This window comes from Oncorhynchus nerka, linkage group LG13, assembly GCF_034236695.1.
Source record: "Oncorhynchus nerka isolate Pitt River linkage group LG13, Oner_Uvic_2.0, whole genome shotgun sequence".
NCBI lineage: Eukaryota > Metazoa > Chordata > Actinopteri > Salmoniformes > Salmonidae > Oncorhynchus > Oncorhynchus nerka.
Genome location: NC_088408.1, coordinates 99,609,940 through 99,629,945, shown reverse-complemented (window position 1 = coordinate 99,629,945; position 20,006 = coordinate 99,609,940). Strand labels below are relative to the sequence as shown.

Genomic DNA, 20,006 nt, shown 5'->3' with positions numbered 1-20,006 from the left:
TGGAAATGCTGTTGGGGCTACTGGAGGATCCCTGTTGGGGCTACTGGAGGATCCCTGTTGGGGCTACTGGAGGATCCCTGTTGGGGCTACTGGAGGATCCCTGTTGGGGCTACTGGAGGATCCCTGTTGGGGCTACTGGAGGATCCCTGTTGGGGCTACTGGAGGATCCCTGTTGGGGCTACTGGAGGATCCCTGTTGGGGCTACTGGAGGATCCCTGTTGGGGCTACTGGAGGATCCCTGTTGGGGCTACTGGAAGATCCCTGTTGGGGATGGGGAACACTGTAGGGGAATAAGCAGGTAGGGATTTCTGGGGGTGGGGGTGGGGGGCTAGCAGGATGGAGTAGTGGGGATGAGCATGGTCAATTATTTTACTGTTCCTATATTATTTAAAGATTGTCGGATGTATGGATAGTCCAAAAATAATCTTGACTCTCGACCAATCAGAATGATGCAAATGCACATGGCAGAGGTAAGCAGCAGACATGTTGCTTTTCTCCAGTTAGTTGGCTAACAGCAACAGAAGTCTGATCTTCACCATGGTAGAACTGATTATGTTACAAAAAGGTTTTCTGGTGAGTGTATTGCATTGATCCGTGTCAGGTATGGTGGAAACTCTGTTAGGTGAGAGCCTGTAGGTTACTTTATAGGTTACTTCGCTACTTGAGTCATCTCTCTGAGCTCTCTCTCGCTCTCTCTCCACCTCGCTTTCCACACAGCCCTAGCCCCCCGCCCCCTGTCACTCAATGAGCCATGTAACAATGTTGATGACAACAATGCTGTTATCACTTTGCTTCTTTATATGAATCCAGTAGCGTTCAATAATAACACGATTAGTTTGTGTTTCTTACATCTGCAAACAGCTAGTTTGTCTTTACTTAGTAAGTTGGGCCAATAATCTTGTAAGCCGGTAATGCTAATCGCTAGGTAGCTAGTTTATAAATGTATTGAGTCGGAGCAAACATAATTAGTTATACAGCCTGATAATACCGGTGTACTGTCGTTGCCAAAAGTTTTGAGAATGACACATATTAATTTCCACAAAGTTTGTTGCTTCAGTGTCTCTAGATATTTTTGTCAGATGTTACTAAGGAATACTGAAGTATAGTTACAAGCATTTCATAAGTGTCAAAGACTTTTATTTACAATTACATGAAGTTGACCCTTCTTTTTCAAGACCTCTGCAATCCGCCCTGGCATGCTGTCAATTAACTTCTGGGCCACATCCTGACTGATGGCAGCCCATTCTTGCATAATCAATGCTTGGAGTTTGTCAGAATTTGTGGGGTTTTGTTTGTCCATCCACCTCTTGAGGATTGACCACAAGCTCTCAATGGGGTCAAGGTCTGGGGAGTTTCCTGGCCATTAACCCAAAATATCGATATTTTGTTCCCCGAGCCACTTAGTTATCACTTTTGCCTTATGGAAAGGTGCTCCATCATGCTGGAAAAGGCACTGTTCGTCACCAAACTGTTCCTGGATGGTTGGGAGAAGTTGCTCTCGAAGGTTGTGTTGGTACCGTTCTTTATTCGTGGCTGTGTTCTTAGGCAAAATTGTGAGTGAGCCCACTCCCTTGGCTGAGAAGCAACCCCACACATGAATGGTCTCAGGATGCTTTACTGTTGGCATGACACAGGACTGATGGTAGCGTTCACCTTGTCTTCTCCGGACAAGCTTTTTTCCGGATGCCCCAAACAATCTGAAAGGGGATTCATCAGAGAAAAGGACTTCACCCCAGTCCTCAGCAGTCCAATCCCTGTACCTTTTGCAGAATATCAGTCTGTCCCTGATGTTTTTCCTGGAGAGAAGTGGCTTCTTTGCTGCCCTTCTTGACACCAGGCCATCCTCCAAAAGTCTTTGCCTCACTGTGCGTGCAGATCCACTCACACCTGCCTGCTGCCATTCCTGAGCAAGCTCTGTACTGGTGGTGCCCCGATCCTGCAGCTGAATCAACTTTAGGAGATGGCCCTGGCGCTCGCTGGATTTTCTTGGGCGCCTTGAAGCCTTCACAACAATTGAACCACTCTCCTTGAAGTTCTTGATGATCCGATAAACGGTTGATTTAGGTGCAATCTTACTGGCAGCAATATCCTTGCCTATGAAGCCCTTTTTGTGCAAAGCAATGATGGCGGCATGTGTTTCCTTGCAGGTAACCATGGTTGACAGAGGAAGGACAATGATTCCAAGCACCACCCTCATTTTGAAGCTTCCAGTCTGTTATTCGAACTCAATCAGCATGACAGAGTGATCTCCAGCCTTGTCCTCATCAATACTCACACCTGTGTTAACGAGAGAATCACTGACATGATGTCAGCTGGTCCTTTTGTGGCAGGGCTGAATGCAGTGGAAATGTTTTGGGGGGGATTCAGTTCATTTGCATGGCAAAGAGGGACTTTGCAATTAATTGCAATTCATCTGATCACTCTTCATAACATTCTGGAGTATATGCAAATTACCATAATACAAACTGAGGCAGCAGACTTTGTAAGATTTCATATTTGTCATTCTCAAAAATGTTGGCCACGACTGTAGACCTAAATCAGCATGTTCTCTGCAACAGTACCTTCTAAATCAAAGAGGAATACAAGAAGCATTAATATGTTAGCGACATGAAGTAGCTAAGAGAAAACAGACAATGTAGCGAAAGATTATAGGGTCCCCTAGGAAACAAGTATCAACACTTTGGTTCCTGCCCTAAGTGTTTGTTTTAGGAACCAATCACAGTAACTCCTCTCTGGCATTTTAATTTGTGTATGTCAAACAACACTATTCAATGTGCCCACTATCATATTCTAACTATAGAATTAGAATAATCATTATATTATTATCATTATATTGCAAAAAAATCACTGAAGCTGGAGTCTTATCTCCCTCTCTACCTTCAAGCATCTGCTGTTAGTGCAGCTTACCGATCACTGTACCTGTACACAGCCAATCTGTAAATAGCACACCCAACTACCTTATCCCCTTATTGTTACTTATCCTCTTGCTCTTTTGCACCCCAGTATCTCTACTTGCACATCATCTGCACATCTGTCACTTGTGGTAATGCTAAGTTGTAATTATTTCGCCTCTATGGCCTATTTATTGTCTTATCTCCCTACTCTTCAACATTTGCACACACTGTACTTTTTTGTGTGTTATTGATTATACGTTTGTTTATTCCATGTGTAACTCTGTGTTTGTGTCGAACTGCTTTGCTTTATCTTGGTCAGGGTCGCAGTTGTAAATGAGAACTTGTTCTCAACTGGCCTAACTGGTTAAATAAAGGTGTTCTCAACTGGCCTAACTGGTTAAATAAAGGTGTTCTCAACTGGCCTAGCTGGTTAAATAAAGGTGTTCTCAACTGGCCTAGCTGGTTAAATAAAGGTGTTCTCAACTGGCCTAGCTGGTTAAATAAAGGTGTTCTCAACTGGCCTAGCTGGTTAAATAAAGGTGTTCTCAACTGGCCTAGCTGGTTAAATAAAGGTGTTCTCAACTGGCCTAGCTGGTTAAATAAAGGTGTTCTCAACTGGCCTAGCTGGTTAAATAAAGGTGCTCTCAACTGGCCTAACTGGTTAAATAAAGGTGCTCTCAACTGGCCTAGCTGGTTAAATAAAGGTGTTCTCAACTTGCCTACCTGGTTAAATAAAGGTGGAAGTGAACAGTATAAACCAATCAGAATGGAGAAAGACCCACTTGAAATTACTTCATGTACATTTGAAGTCGGAAGTTTACACCTTAGCCAAAAACATTTAAATTTAGTTTTTCACAATTCCTGACATTTAATCCTCGTAAAAATTGCCTGTCTTAGGTCAGTTAGGATCACCACTTTATTTTAAGAATGTGAAATGTCAGAATAATAGTAGAGGGAATGATTTATTTAATCTTTCATCACATTCCCAGTGGGTCAGAAGTTTACGTACACTCAGTTAGTATTTGGTAACATTGCTTTTAAATTGTTTAACTTGGGTGAATTTTGGCCCATTCCTCCTGACAGAGCTGGTGTAACTGAGTCAGGTTTGTAGGCCTCCTGACAGAGCTGGTGTAACTGAGTCAGGTTTGTAGGCCTCCTTGCTCGCACACAGTTTTTTTTGTTCTGCCCACACATTTTATAGGAGTGAAGTCAAGGCTTTTTGATGGCCACTCCAATACCTTGACTTTGTTTTCCTTAAACCATTTTGCCACAACTTTGGAATTATGTTGGTCATTTGAACATCTTGGCCATGTTCTGTTACAATCTCCACCTGGCACAGCCAGAAGAGGACTGGCCACCCCTTATAGCCTGGTACCTCTCTAGGTTTCTTCCTAGGTTCTGGCCTTTCTAGGGAGTTTTTCCTAGCTTCCTAGCTTCTACACCTACATTGCTTGCTGTTTGGGGTTTTAGGCTGGGTTTCTGTACAGCACTTTGAGATATCAGCTGATGTAAGAAGCTTTATAAATATATTTGATTGCTTGATGGAAGACCCATTTGCGACCAAGCTTTAACTTCCTGACCGATGTCTTGAGATGTTGCTTCAATAAATCCACATAATTTTCCTCCCTCATGGTGCCATCTATTTTGTGAAGTGCACCAGTCCCTACTGCAGCAAAGCACCCCCACAACATGATGCTGCCACCCCCGTGCTTCACAGTTGGGATGGTGTTCTTTGGCTTGCAAGCATAACTCTTTTTCCTCCAAACATAACATTTACATTTAAGTCATTTAGCAGACGCTCTTATCCAGAGCGACTTACAAATTGGTGCATTCACCTTATGACATCCAGTGGGACAGTAGTGCATCTAAATCTTTTAAGGGGGGTTGAGAGGGATTACTTTATCCTATCCTAGGTATTCCTTAAAGAGGTGGGGTTTCAGGTGTCTCCGGAAGGTGGTGATTGACTCCGCTGTCCTGGCGTCGTGAGGGAGTTTGTTCCACCATTGGGGGGCCAGAGCAGCGAACAGTTTTGACTGGGCTGAGCGGGAACTGTACTTCCTCAGTGGTAGGGAGGCGAGCAGGCCAGAGGTGGATGAACGCAGTGCCCTTGTTTGGGTGTAGGGCCTGATCAGAGCCTGGAGGTACTGAGGTGCCGTTCCCCTCACAGCTCCGTAGGCAAGCACCATGGTCTTGTAGCGGATGCGAGCTTCAACTGGAAGCCAGTGGAGAAAGCGGAGGAGCGGGGTGACGTGAGAGAACTTGGGAAGGTTGAACACCAGACGGGCTGCGGCGTTCTGGATGAGTTGTAGGGGTTTAATGGCACAGGCAGGAGCCCAGCCAACAGCGAGTTGCAGTAATCCAGACGGGAGATGACAAGTGCCTGGATTAGGACCTGCGCCGCTTCCTGTGTGAGGCAGGGTCGTACTCTGCGGATATTGTAGAGCATGAACCTACAGGAACGGGCCACCGCCTTGATGTTAGTTGAGAACGACAGGGTGTTGTCCAGGATCACGCCAAGGTTCTTAGCGCTCTGGGAGGAGGACACAATGGAGTTGTCAACCGTGATGGCGAGATCATGGAACGGGCAGTCCTTCCCCGGGAGGAAGAGCAGCTCCGTCTTGCCGAGGTTCAGCTTGAGGTGGTGATCCGTCATCCACACTGATATGTCTGCCAGACATGCAGAGATGCGATTCGCCACCTGGTCATCAGAAGGGGGAAAGGAGAAGATTAATTGTGTGTCGTCTGCATAGCAATGATAGGAGAGACCATGTGAGGTTATGACAGAGCCAAGTGACTTGGTGTATAGCGAGAATAGGAGAGGGCCTAGAACAGAGCCCTGGGGACACCAGTGGTGAGAGCACGTGGTGAGGAGACGGATTCTCGCCACGCCACCTGGTAGGAGCGACCTGTCAGGTAGGACGCAATCCAAGCGTGGGCCGCGCCGGAGATGCCCAACTCGGAGAGGGTGGAGAGGAGGATCTGATGGTTCACAGTATCGAAGGCAGCCGATAGGTCTAGAAGGATGAGAGCAGAGGAGAGAGAGTTAGCTTTAGCAGTGCGGAGCGCCTCCGTGATACAGAGAAGAGCAGTCTCAGTTGAATGACTAGTCTTGAAACCTGACTGATTTGGATCAAGAAGGTCATTCTGAGAGAGATAGCGGGAGAGCTGGCCAAGGACAGCACGTTCAAGGGTTTTGGAGAGAAAAGAAAGAAGGGATACTGGTCTGTAGTTGTTGACATCGGAGGGATCGAGTTTAGGTTTTTTCAGAAGGGGTGCAACTCTCGCTCTCTTGAAGACGGAAGGGACATAGCCAGCGGTCAGGGATGAGTTGATGAGCGAGGTGAGGTAAGGGAGAAGGTCTCCGGAAATGGTCTGGAGAAGAGAGGAGGGGATAGGGTCAAGCGGGCAGGTTGTTGGGCGGCCGGCCGTCACAAGACGCGAGATTTCATCTGGAGAGAGAGGGGAGAAAGAGGTCAGAGCACAGGGTAGGGCAGTGTGAGCAGAACCAGCGGTGTCGTTTGACTTAGCAAACGAGGACCGGATGTCGTCGACCTTCTTTTCAAAATGGTTGACGAAGTCATCTGCAGAGAGGGAGGGGGGAGGAGGATTCAGGAGGGAGGAGAAGGTGGCAAAGAGCTTCCTAGGGTTAGAGGCAGATGCTTGGAATTTAGAGTGGTAGAAAGTGGCTTTAGCAGCAGAGACAGAAGAGGAAAATGTAGAGAGGAGGGAGTGAAAGGATGCCAGGTCCGCAGGGAGGCGAGTTTTCCTCCATTTCCGCTCGGCTGCCCGGAGCCCTGTTCTGTGAGCTCGCAATGAGTCGTCGAGCCACGGAGCGGGAGGGGAGGACCGAGCCGGCCTGGAGGATAGGGGACATAGAGAGTCAAAGGATGCAGAAAGGGAGGAGAGGAGGGTTGAGGAGGCAGAATCAGGAGATAGGTTGGAGAAGGTTTGAGCAGAGGGAAGAGATGATAGGATGGAAGAGGAGAGAGTAGCGGGGGAGAGAGAGCGAAGGTTGGGACGGCGCGATACCATCCGAGTAGGGGCAGTGTGGGAAGTGTTGGATGAGAGCGAGAGGGAAAAGGATACAAGGTAGTGGTCGGAGACTTGGAGGGGAGTTGCATGTTCATTATGGCCAAACAGTTCTATTTTTGTTTCATCAGACCAGAGGACATTTCACCAAAAAGTACGATCTTTGTCACCATGTGCAGTTGCAAACCGTAGTCTGGCTTTTTTATGGGGGTTTTGGAGCAGTGGCTTCTTCCTTGCTGAGCGTCCTTTTCAAGTTATGTCGATATAGGACTCGTTTTACTGTGGATATAGATTATTTTGTACCTATTTCCTCCAGCATCTTCACAAGGTCCTTTGCTGTTCTGGGATTGATTTGCACTTTTTGCACCAAAGTACTTTCATCTCTAGGAGACAGAACGCATCTCCTTCCTGAGCCGTATGGAGGCTGCGTGGTCCCATGGTGTTTATACTCGCATACTATTGTTTGTACAGATGAACGTGGTACCTTCAGGCGTTTGGAAATTGCTCCCAAGGATGAACTCAGACTTTTTTTCTGAGGTCTTGGCTGATTTCTTTTGATTTTCCCATGATGTCAAGCAAAGAGGCACCGAGTTTGAAGGTAGGCCTTGAAATACATCCACAAGTACACCTCCAATTGACTCTAATGATGTGAATTAGCCTATCAGAAGGAATTTTCCAAGCAGTTTAAAGGCACAGTCAACTTAGTGTATGTACACTTCTGACCCACTGGAATTGTGATACAGTGAAATAATCTGTCTGTAAACAATTGTTGGAAAAATGACTTGTGTCATGCACAAAGTAGATCTCCTAACCGACTTGCCAAAACTATAGTTTGTTAACAAGAAATTTGTGGAGTGGTTGAAAAAAAAGTTTTTATGACTCCGACCTAAGTATGTATTACTAGTGTAAACTTCAGACTTCACCTGTATGTGTTGCCACCCTGAGGTAATGCACTTCGTATAAAGCAAATTTAGAGATGTTATTATTTAAAAACATAAAATAGTCTTCTTTTTTATACCTTGATATGATATTTTGGCTGTATCGCCCAGCACTTATTCCAACCCCTTGACTTTTTTTTCACATTTTGTTACTTTATTCAGCCTTATACTGTCCTTGGTGGCAGGTAGCCTAGTGGTTAGAGCGTTGGACTTGTAACCGGAAGGTTGCTAGATCGAATCCCTGAGCTGACAAGGTAAAAATATGTTGTTCTGCCCCTGAACAAGGCAGTTAACCCACTGTTCATAGGCAGTCATTGAAAATAAGAATTTGTTCATAACTGACTTGCCTAGTTAAATAAAGGTAAAATAATTACTAAAATGGATTGAAATAGTTCCCCCCCTCATCAATCTACACACAATACCCCATAATGACAGTGACAACAGGTTTTCAGAAGAAGAAAATAACTGAAATATCACATTGGCTGGGCTACTCAAAGACATTCCTGGAATTGCAAGGAAATGTGAGAATCTTCCAACTGCGATTCCTGGAAATCCATGGAATTTTGTGAAAGTTGCAAGTCTCGTATACATGTCTGGGAGACAGATCGTCATGCTCATCTCTGAGGGTGGTGTTTTGTCGGATGGACCAGGAACACTACTCATTCCTCTCTCATCCTCTTGGGCCACAACAAGACCATAGAACAACCACTGTCAGTGTCCTGGACTGTAATCATTTGGGCTACAAACCATTTTCTCCAAACTGAGGTTCCTCCCTGTTTCCTTCTGCTTGGTAAAACAAAACAAAAAAGTTTTCCGTAATGAATACACCCCCCCCCCAGGGTCCAACCACAGTTGTAATTGATGTCTCCACTCAACTTTTAAATATGAACACCATGTGGGACCAGGGCTCTTTCCTTTCTCCACAAAGAGACCACAGAACAACCGCCCAGTGTTCCTGTCCAACCACAGCCTAAGGTTGTGTCCAAAATGGCACCCTAGTCCCCTTTATCCCTGGTCAAAAGTAGTGCACTATAAAGAGTGTAGTGTACCATTTAGGAGTCGTCGCCCTGTAATTGATCAGTCTTCACTCAACTATATGTACAGTTTTTTTTCAAAGATTTGTGTGTCTGTGTGTGTGTGTGTGTTTGTCCTTAGTTGTACCAGTTGTTCATTGGTCCAACCTGATCTCACCTGCCTTCCATCCTTCAGGACATGTACTCTGTTGTTAGAGCGGTTACTTGAATATCTTGTCAATATAATTGATAGTCTTTGGCCCAGTTGGTCCTGTGCGGGCGGGCCAGTTGGTCCTGTGCGGGCGGGCCAGTTGGCCCTGTGCGGGCGGGCCAGTTGGCCCTGTGCGGGCGGGCCATTTGGCCCTGTGCGGGCGGGCCATTTGGCCCTGTGCGGGCGGGCCATTTGGCCCTGTGCGGGCGGGCCAGTTAGCATAGCTCTGCTGCTGGCTTTTGTGTGGAGTTTGTGCCAAAAGACCGCCTTTTATACAAATCAACTGGCAGATGACAGACAATGATGAAAATGTCATTCTTTTGAAGTTGTAATGGCCATCAAAATGTGTGAAATCCATGTATTGAAAGGGGAACGCCCTCCAGTCCTGGGTGGCTGTGGCCTGGTGTGCTGGGAGGTTGGTCTGGGTTTGGTAGCCGACTTCCCCATTGCTTGTTTGCTAATTCCCAGAAGAATTGGACCAGGTTCTCTATAGGGCTCTGAATGGGCTTCAGTTGAACCAGGAATATGCATATATTATATAGCCAAAGGTTGGGGTTTCCTTCCTTTTTTTCTCCTGCACCACCAGGGACCAGGCTAGTGGTGCTCAAGGTCTTTGTTCCATTTAGGTCAAGGTTTATTGACTAGGCTAAGTTATCTATTTAAATTTGTATTTATTTGATAAATTTTTGAGCTAAGCAACATGCAACTGCTATTTGCAGATTTTTGATAAGTTTGTTCACCTCTGGGGTATTATGTTCCATTTTCAAATGAACATAATTTTTATTTATCTGAAAACTGATTGAAACGGATCTACTATTTCTTGTTGAATAAGAAATGGATGTTTTCGTAACTTGAGCCATGCCCATTGGCTGTGTTCCTGATAGGATCATCATTCTAACATAACATTTGTTGCCAAGCATTTCAGAGTTTCTCAACAAGAGTTCAAAGTGTGTTTTTAATAGTGACATATTTGGGCTTCATGCTGTTCAGGTCTGAAATATATGACGGATGCCAGTTTTTTTTTTTAAGTGATTCATTTTTCGCAAGTAGTTAACTTTAAAAAAAAAACTAGTTATTTCCAGTCTGCAGCCAAGACTAAAGTGTTTTGTCGGCTTGCTCACCTAGCCTAATCTCCCAATGGAAAATACAGGAAGGACTCATCCAGTCACACAGTTTAACTCTGTCTCCCGGAGGGAGTATCCTAGTCCGCAGGTCCTCAAAACGTTCTGCTTTGTGACCCACTAGTTGGGGTGTCTGACGTCGCGACCAACCATAAGAGTTGAGTGGTGGGGGAAAAAAACTCTGCCGACCATAAGAGTTGAGTGGTGGGGGAAAAACTCTGCCGACCATAAGAGTTGAGTGGTGGGGGGAAAAACTCTGCCAAAGAATATGGAAGAAAAAAAAAAATATGGAAGAAAAAATAATAATAAATACCCATTACTTCAAAACATCAAACTTTATTAAATGTCATGAATAGTCAAAATCATGTTTTTCTTTTTTCTTCAGGAAATGTGATGATATTTGGATTAAACCAGATCAAAGTATGAAAAATGACTGTTACTTCGTCATTGATGAAGTTTGGTCATAAAGATACTGGTCCCCTCCCCCATGTTTTATTTATTTTATTTTATATATATATATATATAAAAAATTCCAAACTATTTTATGACATTTGTTTCATTAGTCCATTGTTGGACAAAACTTGATTTCTGCCAAGGAAAACATTTTGGGACTATGTCCAACAATGGACTAATGAAACAAATGTCATAAAATAGTTAGGAATTTTTATTTTTCAGTTTTTTTTACATGGGGGAGGGGACCAGTAACTTTATATGACCAAACTTCATCAATGACGAAGTCACAGAAAATCACCAAATTAGCTTTAAGATTTTACTGCAACACTGCTCACTGCATCCAGGTTTCTTAATATTCTCCAAAAATATTATTGGTGATTTATTTTAGTCAGGCAATTTTACATGGGAATCAGAATGATCGTTTGGGACTTTTTAAAGATTTGAATATGAGCTCTGGTTGCCAATTTTAGGGAATTGACTTGACTGTATGATGTAATTATTTGTACCCATCTCTCTCCCCCCCATCTCTCTTTCCCCCATCTCTCTTTCCCCCCCATCTCTCTTTCCCCCCATCTCTCTTCCCCTCCCCCATCTCTCTTTCCACCCCCCATCTCTCTTTCCACCCCCATCTCTCTTTTTCCCCCCTCATCTTTCCACCCCCCCCATCTTTTTCCCCCATCTCTCTTTCCACCCCCATCTCTCTTGCCTCCCCCCATCTCTCTTGCCTCCCCCATCTCTCTTGCCTCCCCCATCTCTCTTGCCTCCCCATCTTTCTTTCCCCCCCCCATCTCTCTTTCCCCCATCTCTCTTCTCCCCCCATCTCTCTTCTCCCCCCATCTCTCTTCTCCCCCTCCCTCTCTTCTCCCCCATCTCTCTTCTCCCCCATCTCTCTTCTCCCCCCATCTCTCTTTCCCCCCATCTCTCTTCTCCCCCATCTCTCTTCTCCCCCATCTCTCTTTCCCCCATCTCTCTTCTCCCCCATCTCTCTTTCCCCCCATCTCTCTTCCCCCCATCTCTCTTTCCCCCATCTCTCTTTCCCCCCTCTTTCCCCCATCTCTCTTTCCCCCCATCTCTCTTTCTCCCCCCATCTCTCTTTCCCCCATCTCTCTTTCCCCCATCTCTCTTTCCCCCATCTCTCTTTCTCCCCATCTCTCTTCTCCCCCCATCTCTCTTCTCCTCCCCCTCTCTCTTCCCCCCCATCTCTCTTCCCCCATCTCTCTTCCCCCCCATCTCTCCCCCCCATCTCTCTTCTCCCCCCCCATCTCTCTTCTCTCTTTCCCCTCCCCATCTCTCTTCTCCCCCCCATCTCTCTTTCCCCCCCATCTCTCTTTCCCCTCCCCATCTCTCTTTCCCCTCCCCATCTCTCTTTCCCCTCCCCCCCATCTCTCTTCCCCCCCCATCTCTCTTCCCCCATTCCCCCCATCTCTCTTCCCCCATCTCTCTTCCCCCATCTCTCTTCCCCCATCTCTCTTTTCCCCCATCTCTCTCTTTTCCCCCATCTCCCCCCCTCATCTCTCTTCCCCCATCTCTCTTCCCCCCATCTCTCTTCCCCCCATCTCTCCCCCATCTCCCCCCCATCTCTCTTCCCCCCATCTCTCTTCCCCCCATCTCTCTTTCCCCCATCTCTCTTCCCCCCCATCTCTCTTTCCCCCATCTCTCTTTCCCCCCATCTCTCTTTCCCCCCCATCTCTCTTCCCCCATCTCTCTTTCCCCCATCTCTCTTTCCCCCCCATCTCTCTTCCCCCCTCATCTCTCTTCCCCCCATTCTTCCCCCCCATCTCTCTTCCCCCTCATCTCTTTTTCCCCCCATCTCATCTCTCTTTTCCCCCCCATCTCTCTTCTCCCCCATCTCTCTTCTCCCCCATCTCTCTTTCCCCCCTCTCTTTCCCCCATCTCTCTTTCCCCCCATCTCTCTTTCCCCCCATCTCTCTTCCCCCCCCATCTCTCTTCCCCCCCATCTCTCTCTTCCCCCCCATCTCTCTTCCCCCCCATCTCTCTTCCCCCCTCTCTTCCCCCATCTCTCTTGCTCCCCCCCTCATCTCTCTTTTCTCTCCCCCCCCCTCTCTTCTCCCCCCGTCTCTCTTCTCCCCCCGTCTCTCTTCTCCCCCCCATCTCTCTTCTCCCCCATCTCTCTTCTCCCCCATCTCTCTTCTCCCCATCTCTCTTCCCCCCATCTCTCTTCTCCCCCATCTCTCTTCTCCCCCCATATCTCTCTTTCCCCTCCCCCCATCTCTCTTGCTCCCCCCTCCATCTCTCTTCCCCCCATCTCATTACTTAAACACGTTCATGTTTATCGGTAAGGAACTGCAGTGACCCATTCAATCTCCACCAATAGCTAGGTTTCAGTAGCTAGGGGTTCAGTAGCTAGGGGTTCAGTAGCTAGGGGTTCAGTAGCTAGGGGTTCAGTAGCTAGGGGTTCAGTAGCTAGGGGTTCAGTAGCTAAGGGGTTCAGTAGCTAAGGGGTTCAGTAGCTAAGGGGTTCAGTAGCTAAGGGGTTCAGTAGCTAAGGGGTTCAGTAGCTAGGGGTTCAGTAGCTAGGGGTTCAGTAGCTAGGCAACAGATTTTCATGCAAATATTCTAACATCTGCATATAAACAAAATGTGCATTTTTCCACCAGAGACGTGTTTCCATCAAACCGACTTGTTCATAAAAAGCTGTGTTTTATGTAAATCACATAAAAATACCTTTTGCGGTTAAATTCCCATGTACCAAATAAAACATTTAAAGTTCATTGGGTTTCCATTGCATTTTCAACTCTACCGATGGTTTTGTCACAGAAATGTTTGTTATACACAGAGTGTAGAAAACATTAAATACACCTTTTCTTTCCATGACACTGACCAGGTGAATCCAGGTGAAAACTATGATCCTTGTTGATGTCACTTGTTAAATCCACTTCAATCAGTGTAGATGAAGAGGAGGAGACCGGTTGAAGAAGGACTTTTTAAGCCTTTGAAACCTGGATTGTGTCTGTGAGCCATTCAGAGGGTGAATAGGCAAGACAGCAGATTGAATTCCCTTTGAACCGGGTATGGTAGTAGGTTCCAGGCGCACCAGGTTGTGTCAAGAACTGCAACGCTGCTGGGTTTTTCACACTCAACAGTTTCCCATGTGTATCAAGAATGGTCCACCACAGAAAGGACATCCAGCCAACTAGACACAACTGTGGGAAGCATTGGAGTCAACATGGGCCAGCATCCCTGTGGAACGCTTTCGACATCTTGTAGAGTCCATGTCCCCGACGAATTGAGTCTGTTCTGAGGGTGAAACTCAATATTAGGAAGTTGTTCTTAATGTTTTGTTCGCTCTGTTGTATTGGCACTTGCACTCTAGCCAACCGTTTTCACTATAGTATAGCCTACTTAATGATGAGATTATCATAGACAGGACAGCAACATTGGTTGTATTTGTCAAATGGCATTGATCATGTCAACCGAATAAAAACAGTCAATATTTATTGGAAAGGAGAATCAAGCTCATCCACATTGCACTTTCACCACCCTGAAGTTCATAACTTATTTCATCTGTAGCCTCATAAACTGCATGGTTTCATGAGTCGTGGAGGGAGAACCGCAAAACATTTCATGTGACTCCAAAGTTTACTTCGATATAATGGTTATTATAATCAATATTTATTATCACTTTCCACCTTCCATTTTCCTGTATAAATACTTTTTTTTTTTTTACAGAAACCAAAAGATCCCACCTTGTCGAGAGTATTTTTGTTTTGTCGACATTTGGAAAGTTGACGGAGAAGTTTTCTGTTTCCATCAGGCCTCCTCATTACATTTTTTTTTTTTTTTTTTTAATACGTTCTTTACTCCCATAAAAAAAGGTTGGCTGGAAACCTGGTTATGGGTCCACTTGACAGAATATTTTCAAAGGAACTCCCCAGGGCAGGATCCTGACGACAGTTAGCAGCCAAGGGGCCAGCTCTTTAAATCACCGTCTGGGAAAGGGGAGAAAAACACACACATGGGGAAATGAAGCCACTTAATTAGTTGAATATTGTTATATAATGTGCATGTCATGGACTCTGTAATATGTAAACAAATAGGAATTACATCTCTTGATTTTTAAAAAATTTAAATATTTTTTACATCCACATTCTTTTTCAGTTGTCACAAACTAGTCGGTCATAAAGTCAAGTGTTGGTCAAAGTTTTTGAAAACTGTATTAGGTAACATTTTTGAAATGTTATAACAACTAAAATAAGTGATATTCAATCATTAATTTACATTATTTACAATGTAGGCCTAACTTTGAATTATCTCAAGCACACAGATCTTGTATATCCAAATAATTCTAGGCCTTATTAATAAGGCACCAAAAAAACTACTTGAAACCAGGAGGGACTATACAGCTTGTTTGGTTTTTCTCTTGCGAAACATTTTGCTACGGTTTTCACTAATGAATACAACCCTAATGCGTAGGGGTGTAACAGATCACTAAATCCAACGTTCGGTACGTATTGTGGTTTTTGTGGTCACTGTTAGGTTTCGGTACACCGGGAAAATGACATGCCATTTACAATATTCGGGCATTCACAGTGTTCTTGGCCATCGTCTGTTGTGACATCATTCACAGTGTTCTTGGCCATCGTCTGTTGTGACATCATTCACAGTGTTCTTGGCCATCGTCTGTTGTGACATCATTCACAGTGTTCTTGGCCATCGTCTGTTGTGACATCATTCACAGTGTTCTTGGCCATCGTCTGTTGTGACATCATTCACAGTGTTCTTGGCCATCGTCTGTTGTGACATCATTCACAGTGTTCTTGGCCATCGTCTGTTGTGACATCATTCACAGTGTTCTTGGCCATCGTCTGTTGTGACATCATTCACAGTGTTCTTGGCCATCGTCTGTTGTGACATCATTCACAGTGTTCTTGGCCATCGTCTGTTGTGACATCATTCACAGTGTTCTTGGCCATCTTCTGTTGTGACATCATTCACAGTGTTCTTGGCCATCGTCTGTTGTGACATCATTCACAGTGTTCTTGGCCATCGTCTGTTGTGACATCATTCACAGTGTTCTTGGCCATCGTCTGTTGTGACATCATTCACAGTGTTCTTGGCCATCGTCTGTTGTGACATCATTCACAGTGTTCTTGGCCATCGTCTGTTGTGACATCATTCACAGTGTTCTTGGCCATCGTCTGTTGTGACATCATTCACAGTGTTCTTGGCCATCGTCTGTTGTGACAGGATTGTTATGTTGGGCCTCTCCAGTTTCCACTCTGCTACGTCTCTGACCATGTGGGAGGTGGGAATTTACCAGTTAACAAGTGTAGTTGTGAATGATGCAAACCTTTGTCTTAAATCAAAACCTATCTGGGCTGCATGATGCCACTTATGGACTATTTGTGAAAAGCTTGTGCCCTGTCTCTTGTGCCCTGTCTCTTGTGCCCTGTCTCTTGTGCCCTGTCCTTTGCCTCAAGCTGCACACCCCTCAGACTATTCTCAATGTCATCTAGTCTTTACTAATATGTACAGCTTGTTTAGAACCAGCTGAAAGAGTTGGAGAGGGTTTATCTGATGTACCCTCGTTAGATTATCTTGCTCTGGCTAACATTAGTTGTTGATCTTGTTGATGTGCATAACAGACAGAGAGAGAGAGAGAGACTACCTTTTTCATGGTGGTTTGATCAATAGGACTGTAAACGTTCCCAAATGTAAGAGGCCTCCCGTGGTGTTTTACATATTCACAGAAATACATTCAGGTGAATGTGTTCTAATGATCTAAAGTCACGCTGTTGCTACTTCCTTTCAATGTGAATGGTGGCAGGCCCTACTGCCTGTAAACACACAGTCCAGTTCATAGTGAATGGTGGCAGGCCCTACTTCCTGTAAACACACAGTCCAGTTCATAGTGAATGATGACAGGCCCTACTGTCTATAAACACACAGTCCAGTTCAGAGTGATGGCAGGCCCTACTGCCTGTAAACACACAGTCCAGTTCATAGTGAATGATGGCAGGCCCTACTGCCTGTAAACACACAGTCCAGTTCATAGTGAATGATGACAGGCCCTACTGTCTATAAACACACAGTCCAGTTCAGAGTGATGGCAGGCCCTACTTCCTGTAAACACACAGTCCAGTTCAAAGTGAATGGTGGCAGGCCCTACTTCCTGTAAACACACAGTCCAGTTCATAGTGAATGATGGCAGGCCCTACTTCCTGTAAACACACAGTCCAGTTCATAGTGAGTGATGGCAGGCCCTACTTCCTGTAAACACACAGTCCAGTTCATAGTGAATGATGGCAGGCCCTACTTCCTGTAAACACACAGTCCAGTTCATAGTGAATGATGACAGGCCCTACTGTCTATAAACACACAGTCCAGTTCATAGTGAATGATGGCAGGCCCTACTTCCTGTAAACACACAGTCCAGTTCATAGTGAATGATGACAGGCCCTACTGCCTGTAAACACACAGTCCAGTTCATAGTGAATGATGACAGGCCCTACTGCCTGTAAACACACAGTCCAGTTCAAAGTGAATGATGGAAGGGTATAGCCTATTAAATAGATCACCATAAAAACTATTTGTACAGATTGTCTGGGGCCCGTGTAGGGAAATGACTTATTTGCATATAGGCCTAATGTGGTGCTTATTGGCTGTACTGGTCTGCAGTGTCTTCATTGTCCAAACACATGGCCCCTTTTCCACTCTGTTGCTATAAATGTTTCACATCCTTTACTCAACGTTATTCCCCAAAATTCTATGAATTTCATGAAAATGTGAAAATGACCATCTCTAAGTGCTCCCTTGTCTAAACTACCTTTTTTTTGTTTGTTGCTGAAATGGGCGCAGTAGGGATGTTTGTAACGTTGCTTAAGGGCTTTTTCATGAGTTGCTGAAACCCACCTAGAATGGACGAAATATCTGCGGCTATAAACCAATGACTGTTAAAAATGTAAACGTAGCCTACCTATCGATCTCTTGTCATTTCTTTGTCCCGGTCAGAATCAGATGCCAAAGGGCTGCTTGAATGCAGACCAGAGATGATGTTGTGTTGTTAATTTCTTTGTCTCGGTCAGAATCAGCTGCCAAAGGGCTGCTTGAATGCAGACCAGAGATGATGTTGTGTTGTTAATTTCTTTGTCCCGGTCAGAATCAGCTGCCAAAGGGCTGCTTGAATGCAGACCAGAGATGATGTTGTGTTGTTACTTTGCGTTTCCGTCTTTCCGTCCGGTATACTTTGTTGATGCAGGTGTAAAGGTTGAGCGCGGCGACGACATGTTTTATCCACAACTCTCTGTCCGTTGCCGTTGGGAAGGCAAAATGTTCCCCAATCCTGGTTTATCCAACCCCACCACTCTCCATCGTATAGAACTAGCTCCCAGCTGCACCTGACAAAAGGACATTTTGAAATGCAACCATTTTTAAGATTTGAATTTTGATTACAACGTCCGCATAGGCTCCAGTGTTAACAGGAATAGTATGAAATGATTTATCAGCTCAGATTTACTTGAGGCATTTTTTAAAATGTATTTTTGATGTATTCATTGGTTTCCATGAATAAGATTTACCGTTACACCCCCTACTAATGCGTGTGTTTGTGGTTCTCACCCTCAGGACATCTCCACTCTGACCGGGATTCCCGACGAACACATAAAGACCCGCAAGGTGCACATCTTTGTGCCGGCCCGCACAGCCATGCAGTCAGGAGCCCACGGAACCAAGAAGTGGAAGATTGACTTCGACACCCGGGAACGCTGGGAAAATCCTCTGATGGGATGGGCCTCCACGTAAGACAACACAGACATATATTAAATACCTGTTTCCAGTCAGAACCCTAACCCCAAAAAACGTCACAGGGTGGTGATATGTGATTTTAACAAATAAAAAAAAAGTTTAATTTTTTTTTTTTTTTTTTTTTGTGAGAAAATCTGACTGAAATGTTGTTACGTTCAAGCTAGTTTTTAATGATTATGTTATCACATGGCTTTCTATTTGTTCTCTTCAGGGGTGACCCCATGTCCAACGTGAACCTTACGTTCACCTCCAAGGATGACGCTGTCGCATTCGCAGAGAAAAACGGTAAACATCACACACTGTTAAATCCCAAACATCCCTCTTTTCCGACCTCCGCTAGTCATTGGTTGAGGGTGACGCTGATACACTTAACTCAAGGACACGTGTTTTGTTTATCATAGCAGGATAGAGATTAGTGCGGTTCTGTCTATACACAGCTTTCTGACGACACGTGTTTATTCCTCCCACTTAAAAAAAATAAAAAATATCAAATGGGAATTGATCCAAGACGAATACACAAGCTGTTCTTGGCCCCCGCGGCTTCATTTCATTCATCTGAGCTGTTTATTATCTCAGGTTGGAGCTACGACATCACAGAGAAGATGGAGAAGAAGCCCAGAGCGAAGTCGTACGGAGCCAACTTCTCCTGGGACAAAAGGACTAGGAGGTCTGCTAAGTAAACTGGACTGTCCTGACCCTGGTCTGAAGACACACACCTGTTGTTGCTTGTACCATAATACTCTACTTGATTAAATAATACATGGATATTTATGTGTTCAAAGGGATTTTCTGTCCTGTTTTTAGTATTGCAAGTATTACGTTTGTTTGTGTACTTTTATGTTTGTTGCTTCGTCCCTCTTTTTTTATGCTGTAGTTTAAGACAACAACAAAAGCTAAAATCCTGAAATTGCTTGTAGCCCGGGGAGAGCTATTTGTTAGGAATTAATGAGCTCCAAGTTTAACTTCCCGTTTTGACTAATTACAGTTGGACTCAATTCTATTGTAGTGGGATTGTGTTGTAACTGTCACCATTTCAACAACAACAGCCAAATGAATGAATGAATGAATGTTTACACACGAGTCCCATCTTGGATTTTAAAACCATCGACATCACACTCCATTTCAAATAAGACATTGTCTCCCAGGTTCAGGCAATACCCATTATCTGTTGGGCCGTCGCTCCAACAGACCACTAATACACTATTTAAATCAAGTTTGAAGACATCAACTGAAGGAATCCAACTCATCGCCTCAGTAGGGTTTCTCTGGACAACCAGGTAAAACTCATCCCATCACCTCAGCAAGGTTTCTCTAGACAACCAGGGAAAACTCATCCTCATCATATAAAGAAGGGAGGTCTTGTTAATTTACCATCAAGTTAAACTGGAAAGCATAGAATGTACCCAAATCGGCTCCCTGTTCCCTATATAGTGCACTTCATCTGGAATAGGGTTCCGTCTGGAGTACAGGTGATGGAGATGGGAAGACTTGTTAATTAGCCATTAAGTTAAACTATGGAAAGTATAGATGAGGGACATGGAGAGGTCACAGTATGAAGCCCTATATAGGACGAACAATGAGAT

At 44.9% G+C, this 20,006-nt stretch overlaps 1 protein-coding gene across 1 annotated transcript in view; it reads left to right on the top strand.

The window, feature by feature from the left end:
• Window positions 1-19,208, top strand: part of ndufs4 (NADH:ubiquinone oxidoreductase subunit S4) — a 45,685-nt gene extending 26,477 nt beyond the window's left edge. Inside the window, exons 3-5 of the mRNA XM_029647241.2 lie at window positions 18,244-18,416; window positions 18,635-18,708; window positions 19,000-19,208. Of these exons, the coding sequence (XP_029503101.1) occupies window positions 18,244-18,416; window positions 18,635-18,708; window positions 19,000-19,103 (351 nt within the window). The 3' untranslated portion in view covers window positions 19,104-19,208. The remainder of the gene's footprint in view (window positions 1-18,243; window positions 18,417-18,634; window positions 18,709-18,999) is intronic.
• Window positions 19,209-20,006: the final 798 nt, after the last annotated feature.